Source organism: Petaurus breviceps, unplaced genomic scaffold (assembly GCF_028583685.1).
Source record: "Petaurus breviceps papuanus isolate PSGF00001 unplaced genomic scaffold, PetGlider_PUasm1.0 185, whole genome shotgun sequence".
Taxonomy (NCBI): domain Eukaryota; kingdom Metazoa; phylum Chordata; class Mammalia; order Diprotodontia; family Petauridae; genus Petaurus; species Petaurus breviceps.
The window spans coordinates 6407036-6417945 of NW_027185797.1; the positions used below are offsets into that span (position 1 = coordinate 6407036).

Consider the following 10910-nt stretch of genomic DNA (forward strand, 5'->3'; position numbering starts at 1 on the left):
GTAGATCTGATACTGACTCCTTCCTTTCCTGCTGAACAACAGCAGCTTGTCAGTGTATGGGCTGCTAGGTGGCACAGTGGATAGACTGCTGGGCCTGGAGTCTGGAGGCCTCAGAGAGATCAGTGATCTCTGGGATAGCTAGGGCTTGATAATGAGTGAAGGGCGTTAGCAGAGGACGAAGAAAGGAGAGGATGTGGACACAGCGTCAATGCTTGTCTCTCAAACCATAAACAATGTGGGGGATTGTTTTGTAATTCTTAGGACAACCAGCCTTCTGTCAGCTTAGTCGCAGCACTGATAAGTAATGTATTACTTCTTGTCCTAGGTCCGGGATTCTTCCCTGCCTCACTATAGAGACTTCGCCAAAAATTTACCATTCCCTACCTATTTTCCTGATAACAATAATGAAGAACAACTGCCAGAAGATTTATATGCCGACGATGTTTATCAGCCCAGTGACCCTTCTATTGTATATGCTTAGCAGCCCTGCGCCTGTGGACGTTACAGAGCCAGCAACCAGTCCTTTTGTCACAGTCTCACTGGTAGCAGGCTGGGCCCTTTGTGTCAGGTGAACAACTCAACCTAGACTTTAAAATCATGGTATTAAGTAGAGCTGATTGATGGTTGAATTTTAAGCTGGGTAGCAATTTGCATATTAAAACTTTTTTTATAATAATGTTGTGGACTTTATTCTCTCCTTATCAAATAAATCCAGTTATGTTCATTTTTTTTTTCTTCAGAACTGAATTCCATTTAGTCAGTTTTTCTCCTATACTTTGAGAGATGATGTAATGTCATAATGAAGTGAGAAGAAGCCAGACCTAGTGTGTTTCAGCTTACTCCATGTGCAGTTTACGCCTTCCTTCTTCATCACCCCACAGAGACACACAGGCTATAGGAAGGACCACACAGTGACGACTGGGGTCCCCAGTCAGGTTTCTGGCATGAAGGTAAATGATTAGTCAGTCTGGGAGATTTCAGCAGTCCTTTTGAAGCAGGGATAGCAGTTTTAATTTAAAACTGCTTCCTCAAGGAGCCTGTGTATGTTTGTCTTGTCAAACACATTCCCTGTCCTACCAAAGAAATTCCATTCATTCCTTCCACATTAGTTGACAGCATCTTCTTCGTAAAAGGAATTCTGCTAGGTCCTGGAAGAGATCCCAGTTTGGACCAGAAAGGACTCCTGCCTTTGTGGACATTGAAAAACAAATACATCCCTGGGATTTAACACTACTCCACAAATGCCTTGTAAAGGTACAGAACCAGTGCCACTTGAGGTCTGAAGAGGAATTACTACTTAATATTTACTCACAGGATCTCCTTGCCCTGCTCATCAAGCTACTGGCATTAGCAGCTGTGATACAGGAGGTCTCATGGAGTAGGTGATGGGGGAGTTAGGCTTCACAAGATCGGTTAGACTTAGACACATGAGAAGGGATGTTGTAGTCCTAAAGATCAATGAGCAAAGGCCCAAATGGAACAGAACTCAAGGTGCCTTCCAGTAAAAGAGAGCATGGCCAAGTTTCATTAAAATCTTACCTAGATGAGAAAAACACAAGCTAAGACTGAAAACGTGCAGTGGCCCCATATTATATTGGTCATTGAATGGTATGCAGAGGCTTTGAGTGGGGACAAGGGGAGCCCCTGAAGAGTTGTTTGTTTGTTTTTTTTAAGTAGGGGAGAGCTCAGCATCAGCAAGATTATTTAGCAGCCCCAGAAAGAGGTGGGGGAAGGTTCATTAGTAGCCTTTGAAATGAATGGTCTAGGGGGCAGCCAGGTGGCTCAGCGAGTAAGAGCACTGGCTCCAGTGTCAGGATGACCTGGGAATCAAATCCGGGCTCAGATACTTAGCACCACACCCAGAAATAACTGGCCATGTAACCTTGAGCAAGTTACTTAACCCCTATTGCTTTAAAAAAAAAAAATGAATGGTCTAGGCAAGTATTGAGAAAGGTTGTGCCACATAAGGCTGCCTTGGGGAATGTTATGTCAGCAGTGACATCCATCCTTAACAAGTGTGTGGACCCACAAAGCTAGCCCCTCAATTTCTAGGAGTCTCTGAGAATTGGCCTACATCGCCCATTTAATCCACCACCCAACCTGTAAAGCTGCTTTGCTGTCTGTAGTGGTCGGACAGAGAAAAGTTCCACCATCCCTGGCAAGACAAAGATTCACCTAGAATCCTACAGTAGCCACATCTCTTTATTTTGATGGAGTAGCTTTCAGTGGTGCTTAGACAAGTCTGAGGTCTTGGATCAGAACCTGTCATTTCAGTTTCATGAAGATAATAACCTTGCTAGAATGAGAAACTTTGGAAATCGGTTTTATGCCACATTTGTCAATGAATAAATGGATGCATGAAAGAAAATCCTCAATGTGCCCAGCACACCCAGAGGAGACAGTGAGATTTTACCCAAATTGTATTTTGGTATGAACTGGCAGCTAGGTGGCACAGTGGACAGAGCGCCAGGCCTAGAGTCAGGAAGACTCATCTTCCTGAGTTCAAATCTGGCCTCAAACACTTCCTAGCTGTGTGACCCTGGGCAAGTCACTCCACCCTGTTAACCTCAGTTTCCTCATCTGTAAAATGAGCTAGAGAAGGAAATGCCAAATCACTCTAGTATTTTTGCCAAGAGAACCCTAAATGGAGTCACAGTCAGATGTGATTGAAAATCAATAAACTGGTAAATATGTAGTTTTAGTTAATTAAATGAGAGCTTCTTTATGGACAATGAAATAAAATTCCAAATATCCAGTATTCAGGCTATTTTGTTTATCCAATCTTATATACATTCCTTTTCTTAAGATGAATTTATCCCAGTTTTAAGTTGAATAGGATATCCATATACCATCATTGCAGAAGGGTTTTCAATTGACATACTGTCTAATTTTAATAAAAGGTCCTTTTTTTTTGTAAAAAATGCTGGTCTTTAGTAGGTTATATGAAGGTTGCTGCTCCTTATATATGGCTTGAGACTTAAAATATTGATTTTTCTTATAGATTAAAAGTGTGTTGCCTACCTTGCTCCTAAAATTAGCTGCAGATCATAGGAATTTAATGACCTAAGAAGCCTCAAGGAATGTGCTTAGATAAGACATCAAAAAAAGCCTGTTCATAGGAGAAATGGGATCTCTTCTGCCTAAAGTATCTTTGGAGTAACAGAAGGGATCACATCATTTTTTGAAGGGTTTTGTTTTGCCTTTAAAGGAAATGACCAGACCATTGCAATTTTCCTCCTTTACCCCTGCCAGCACTTTATATTATGTTAAGCAAGCTCTTCTCTGCCATTTCAAATGATGAAAGAACTGTAATCATAAACTATTCATTTTCAAATTAGCAAAATTTTGATAAGAGACTAGCTGCCAAATACTGATAATGGGAATTTTTACAATTATAAAGAATCAACCATACTTTTTAAGCAGACTGACTCCTATAACTCATTAAGATTCAGTGTTCCCTGGGGCGGCCAGGTAGCACAGCAAGTAAGAGCACCGGCCCCAGTGTCAGGATGACCAGGGATCGAATCCGGGCTCAGACACTTAGCACCCACCCAGAAACACCTGGCCGTGTAACCTTGAGCAAGTTACTTAACCCCAATTGCTTAGGGGCGGCCAGGTAGCACAGTGAGTAAGAGCACCGGCCCCAGAGTCGGGATGACCAGGGATCGAATCTGGGCTCAGACACTTAGCACCACACCCAGAAACACCTGGCCGTGTAACCTTGAGCGAGTTACTTAACCCCAATTGCTTAAAAAAAAATAAGATTCAGTGTTCCCAGGACTGCAGGGTTATATGGCCAACAAAATGGAGGACCAGACATCTCCAATCCTCACAACCTCTCAACTCTCTCCAAAAGAGAAATGATGTACTAAAGATAAATCATTTTCAGCTATCTCCATGGTCTAGGACACAAAGTGCCCCTAAAAGGTAAGAACCCTATGAATTAATACCTAATATTTACTCACAGCATCTCCTCCCCCCTGCCCATCAAGCAAGGTGGCACTAGCCACCTGACCCTAGCCAGGTGTTGCAATAGAACATGACTCCACACTCCAATGCCTCCACCCCCTTTCCCAGTGCCGAGCAAATCCAAACTCCAAAAGGCAGGAATTTTGCTGAGGTTGAGATAGCTCCTATGGCAATGCGCTGCTCTTGAATACAGCTCAGGCAAGAGCAGAGGAACAGAGGGATTGGGGTAGGACATGTGTCAGCCCTTGTAATGGAGTTTACCTCTATATCTTGTTCCTGGCTTCCTTCTAGTGCCACAAAGTGCCGCAAAGCTCCACCCTCCAAATGGCAGAAATTTGCCCAGACTGCAAAAGAATGCATAGATCAATGAATGCCAGGGGAAAAAGAAAACCCACGGGTGCAAACTCCAAGACACATAGTGGTTAAATTGAGTAGTTCCATTGAGAGACAAATTTTGCAAAGGACCAAGAGAAAGACCTTCAAATACAAAGTAAAAGAAATTCAGATAACACAAGATTATTCTTCATCCACCAGAAAAAGCAGGAGGGAATGGAATAATGTGTACCAAAGAGCAATGGTATTCAAGATGTAGCCCGTGACCTCTGGTTAAAATTTAAATGTTTAATAATAAAGAAGCTTCTGAAACAGTCTTAGAAGAACCAGACCTAATGAGATTATTTGCTTCAAAAGAAATAGAGTAAATGAAAGCAACAAAGGACTACACAGATAACATCAGAGACCCCATTAAGAGACTTCTTTCTAAATGTATATCAGGAGACAAGGGACAGAGCAGAAATCAAATTAGATGTGATGGTGGAGAAACGTGCCTGAAATACCATGGACTAGACTTTACAACACCTGGCCTACAGGTGAATTCATACAAAAAATTTTGTTGAGCTAAACTATAAAATGGGGGAGAGAGGTGCATAAAAAGAGAAAAAGAAGGCAGAAAATAGAAGAGATTGAAAAGGGGGAAGGAAAAAAGAGAAACCTTGCTTCAATGCTGGCAGAAGGGTGGAGAGATTCTTGAAATTGAAATGAGGACCTTACAATGGATATTATCTGGTGCTTAGACCACTAATCCTGCCTCTAGAGATGGGGAATCAGAGTTCCTGAAGGCAAACACTCAAAAGAGAGGGGAGGGCATGGACCCAGGAAAGAAGTTTTGAGGCAAATGGGGAAAATTACCAAGGTTAAGGCAAAGGTCAGTGATGAACTACATCATAAAGGAAGAATCCCACCAAGGGGAATTATCTTTTCTATCACCTGCATGAATTGACATTAATTTCTAAGAGTGAGGCACAACAGAAAAAAAAGGTTCAGGTAGCAAACACAAACTAGGCACATCAAAAGTTTTAATTTCATGAGGAATACAGAGAATAAAGACAGAACTAAATGAGTATAAGGGCTTTGAACCAAAGAATAAAAGTCTACAATAGACAGAAAGGAAAGATAAATAATTAAGAGAGTGAAGGTAGGGGGAGAGAGACAACCTGGGGGGGGGGGGAAGAAAAAAAAAGGAAATTTACTTCCTTTTTTTTTTTTGGAGGGAGAAAGGCAGGGCAATTAGGGTTAAGTGACTTACTTGCCCAAGGTCATACATTTAGTAAGGGTTAAATGTCTGAGGCCAAATTTAAACTCAGGTCCTCCTGACTCTAGGGCTGGCTGCCCCAAAAATGAAATTTATAAAAACAAATGAACAAAGCAAATTTAAAGGGAGAAGGGAGATTCTGCTTGATTAAATAAGAGGGGTAAAGAAAGAAAGGCAGAATTAACCAGATAAAAGCAAGAAAAAAACCAAATAATAAGCTAAAGTCCGAAGAGAAAAGGGGTAACAAATGGGGGAGGGGGGTCTCAAGGTTGAAGGGAAAAGAGCTGGTGGAAAAAAAATTTTAAATTAAGCTAAAATAACTGGAGAATTGTGTTTACAACAGAAAAGGGGGAAAATCATAACATTCTAAAAATTTAGAGATTAATAGAGGAAAATATAAACACCCTTCAACATTAAATATGGAATATTGGAATAAACAATCCCACAGAACAAAGAAGAGTGACAGATTGTATAAAAGAAAACTCAACAATCTGTTGCTTTTAAGAAATATTTTAAAAACAAAGACATAAAAAACAAAAGAGAGACTAGAAAATGTTTTGACTTCATTAAGTGAATCCAAAAATGGATAATGCTAATAATGCTATTAGACAAAGCAAAAATAAACATACAAAACATAGTCAAACAAGAAAATCACATTATGCTGAGATGAACCAAGAGAACAAACCAGTATCAATATTAAATGTAAATGCTCCAAATGCCTTAGAAGCATTATCTTGAGATAATAATACATTAATGAAAAGAGACTTCAATATCCCTCTCCAGTTTGGATAATTCTAACAGATAAAAGGGGAAAATATTGAATTGAACAAATACTGGAGAATCCAGAACAAAAAGACTTAAGGCATCTTCTAAACATACTACAAAAGAATATTCATATTCCTCAGTATGGTATGAAACTTTTACAAAAATTGACAATGTATTAGGGCACAGAGATATTGCAAATAAATGGGAAAAAGGAAAAAATAGTAAATATATCCTTTATAGAGCATAATTTAATAATAAGTAATTCTTGATATGCAAATGGAGATTTAACATTGAAATATTAATTATGTTTTTTAAAATTAGGACAAAAAAACCAACAGAATTCCTAGAATGCAGCTAAAGTAGTCATTGGAAGAATATTCCTACAAATCATATTCCTACAAACATAATTTTAAGGCAACAGAAGATTAATGAGCTGAATGTGCATTTTTAAAAATTAAAAAGTCAACAAATAAGCAAGACTAAAATAAGCACAAAAGTGAAGATATTAAAAATTAAAGGAGAAATAGGTTAATTGGAAACTAAAAAAACATAGAAATGATAAATAAAACTAAACCCCAGTTCTTTGAAAAAAAAACTAATAAAAGTCATAAATCTAATTTGGTTTAAAAGAAGGCAGAAAATCAAATCAATAAAATAGCAAATGAGCAAGGGAAAGTCACAACAAAACTAGAATAAAAAGAATAATCAGAAGCTATTATGCATTGTTATGTGCTAAGAATCCTCAGAACACAGAAGAAGAGAGTATCTTTAAAATTTTAAAATACCCAAGAAGATCAGAAAAAAATCTTAACCCAATCTCAGAAAAAAGAAGTAGAACTAGCTATAAAGGGACTACCATAGGGAGAGAAAAAAATAAAAAACTCCTGGTCCTGATGGATTCACAAGAGAGTTCTATCAAACTTTTAAAGAACAATTAGTACTCATACTACACAAGTTATTCTAAAAATGAGAAAGAAAGGAGTCTACTAAAATCCTTTTAAGAGACAAATACAGTTGATACATTAATTGAGAAATGACAAAACACAGAAGGAAAAGTATAGACCAATATCAGTAATATATTGATTCAAAAGTTTCCAACCAAAATCTCTTCAAAAAGACTGAGGAAATTTATTCAAAAAATCATTCAGTCATTATAACTAAGTTGGATTTTTGCCAGGGATGCAAGGATAGTTTGACAACTACATAATCATTTCAATAGATGCAGAAAAGGCCTTTGACAAAGTATAGCACTCTCTTATGTTAAAAACCCTACAAAGTATAAGTATAGATGGACCTTTTTTTCAGACTATCATAAGCATCTATCTAAAATCAAAAGCAAGCATCCTATGCAATGGGGATACAATAGAACATTTCTTAGTAAATATGAGAGTAAAAGCAAGGATTCCCAGTCTTCACACTCTTGTTTGATATAATTCTAGAAATGGTAGCAACAGTAATAGGAAAAGAGAAAGAAAATAAAGGCATAATGATACGTGAAGAGGAGCTAAAACTATACATGTTTGCTGAAGGTATACTTGGACTATTTTCGAGATCAGCAAAGATCCTAATTGTGATAATAGCTTCTCAAAAATCAGCTGCATTTTTCCATAATAGTAACAAAATCCAAGAAGTAATACTAGAAGGGGAAATCTCACTCTAATTGACTACAAATTGCATAAACTATTGGGGGATTGTTCTACCAAAGAACACAAAAGTCTAGTATAGATTCCATTACAAAGTATTCTTTAAAAAAGTAAATATCGGGGGCAGAACCAAGATGGCAGCACAGAAGTAGGAAAACTCCATGAAGTCTCCCCATAACCACCTCAAATACCTATAAAATATGACTCTAAATAAATTTTAGAGCTTCAGAACCCACAAAGTGGCAGAGAGAAACAAATCTCCCTTTGAAGGCAGCCTGGCAAGTGGGCAGGAAGGGTCCACCTCTGCATGCTGGGAGCTGAGCCCAGCCCCATGTGAGCCCATGGTTTTAGCCCGAGGGTGACCCACCAACCAGCAGCTGCAGCTGGAGAAGACCTTGGGAGAGTGATCACCAGCAGCTGTGGCAGTTTCCAGAAATATCAACCCATAAATCCCAAATACAAAGTAAAAGGTCAATGTAGAACTCTGTTGGAACTGGAAGGGGGGGGGGAGATGGAGGTGTGGTACGGTCTCTACCTCCAGAGGGAGAAGCAGCTGAGGCACAGCAGCCATGCGGCTATCTCCACATGGCTGCTTCAGAGCTCTCCGCCTATAGATCATAGGGGAGTCAAGCAACCAGTCTGAGGGGTAATTGCTCTTGCTTTAACCTGCTTGGATCTGGATTGCTGTCTTGGGTGGTGCTCCTGAGGTGTGTGACCAGTGAGCCAGAGCGTGTGGGGGCTGTAGTGACGGTGCACTCCTGATAGTTCTGGCAGCCACAAAAATCCCAGCGATTTGGGACAAAGCTCTCCCCTCTGGAAGCAGAGTTCTACTGTGGCAAAGAGCTCAAAAGTCAAATAATTGAGTGGCAACATGAGCAAGCAAAGGAAGCAAAGCGATCCAACTTTGGATTCCTTTTTTGGCGACAAAAAATATCAAAGCATGGAACAGGAGGAAGACAACAAAGTCAGACCGCCTGCACCAAAAGCTTCCAAGAAAAATATGAATTCATTACAGGCCATGGAGGAGCTCAAAAAGGATTTTGAAAATCAAGTAAGAGAAGTAGAGGTAGGGGCGGCCAGGTGGCTCAGCGAGTAAGAGCACCGGCTCCAGTGTCGGGATGACCTGGATCAAATCCGGGCTCAGATACTCAGCACCAGACCCAGAAATAACTGGCCGTGTAACCTTGAGCAAGTTACTTAACCCTGATTGCTTTAAAAAAAAAAAAAGAAAGAAGTAGAGGAAAAATTGGAAAGAGAAATGAGAATGATGCAAGAAAATCATGAAAAGAGTCAACAATCTGACTGAAGAAAGTAACACCTTAAAAAATAGATTAACTCTAATGGCAAAAGAGGCCCAAAAAGCCAATGAGGAGGAGAATGCCTTAAAAACTGAATTTGCAAATGGAAAAAGAATTTCAAAAGCTCACTGAAGAGAGTCATTCCTTCAGAATTAGATTGGAGCAAATGGAAGCTAATGACTTTATGAGAAATCATGATACTATTAAACAGATCCAAACAAATGAAAAAATAGAAGGCAATGTGAAATATCCCATTGGAAAAACCACTGACCTGGAAAATAGATCCAGGAGAGATAATTTAAAAATTATTGGACTACCTGAAAGCCATGATCAAAAAAAGAACCTAGAAATCATCCTTCAAGAAATTCTCAAGGAAAATTGCCCTGATGTTTTAGAACCAGAGGGCAAAATAGAAATTGAAATAATTTACCAATCACCTCTTGAAAAAGATCCCAAAAAGAAAACTCCCAGGAATATTATAGCCAGGTTCCAGAGTTCCCAGATGAAGGAGAAAATATTACAAGCAGCCATGAAGAAATAATTTGAATATCATGAAAACATAATCAGGATAACACAGGATCTAGCAGCTTCTACATTAAGGGATCAGAGGGCTTGGAATATGATATTCCGGAGATCAAAGGATCTACATTAAAACCAAAAATTACCTACCCAGCAAAACTGAGTATAATGTTTCAGGGGAAAATATTCAATGAAATAGAAGACTTTCAAGTATTCTTAATGAAAAAAGACCAGAGTTGAATAGAAAATTTGACATTCAAATACAAGAAGCAGGAGAAGGTAAACAGGGAAAAGAAATCATAAGGAACTTCTCAAAGTTGAACTATTTACATGCTTAAATGGAAAAATGATCATTGTAACTTATGAAACTTTTCTCAGTATGAGGATAGTTGAAGGGAATATAATATATATGTCTATATAGGAGGTCATATGTGCATATGAATAAATATGTGAGTGTGTGTATGTATGTGTACAGGTATACATAGAGGGCACAGGATCAATTGAATAGGAAGGGATGATATTTTTAAAATAAAATTAAGAAGTGAGAGAGGAATATAATGAGAGGAGATGGGGAGAGACAGAATGGGGTAAATTATCTCATATAGAAGAGGCAAGGGATAACTGTTACAATGGAGGGGAAGAACAGGAAGGCAAAAGGGAATGGGTCAAGCTTGTTCTCATTGAATTTGGTTTAGGGAGAGAATGACATACACACTAAATTAGGTTTCTTGCCCTACAGGAAAGAAGGAGGAAGGGGATGAGAGAGGGGATGATAGAGGAGAGTGCAGGTTGGGGGGAAGGAGAAGCACACTCTTTTGAAAAGGGACAGGATCAAAGTAGAGAATAGAACAAGTGGGGGGTGGGATAGGATGGAGGGAAATATAGTCAGTCTTTCACAATATATCCAGTATGGAAATATTTGGCATAAGTACACATGCACAACCTATATTGAATTGCTTATCTTCCCAGTAAGGGTGGGTGACAAGGGAGGAAGGGAAAGAATCTGGAATTCAAAAAAAAATCAAATGTTTAAAAAATATTATTATTATTATTGTTCACATGCAACTGGGAAATAAGATATACAGGCACTTGGATATGGAAATCCATTGTGCCCTATTGGAAAGT

At 38.9% G+C, this 10910-nt stretch overlaps 1 protein-coding gene across 1 annotated transcript in view; it reads left to right on the forward strand.

Moving 5' to 3' along the window:
* Positions 1–724, forward strand: part of MRPL3 (mitochondrial ribosomal protein L3) — a 40959-nt gene extending 40235 nt beyond the window's left edge. Inside the window, exon 10 of the mRNA XM_069088385.1 lies at positions 326–724. Within this exon, the coding sequence (XP_068944486.1) occupies positions 326–481 (156 nt within the window). The 3' untranslated portion in view covers positions 482–724. The remainder of the gene's footprint in view (positions 1–325) is intronic.
* The last annotated feature ends 10186 nt before the right edge of the window (positions 725–10910 follow it).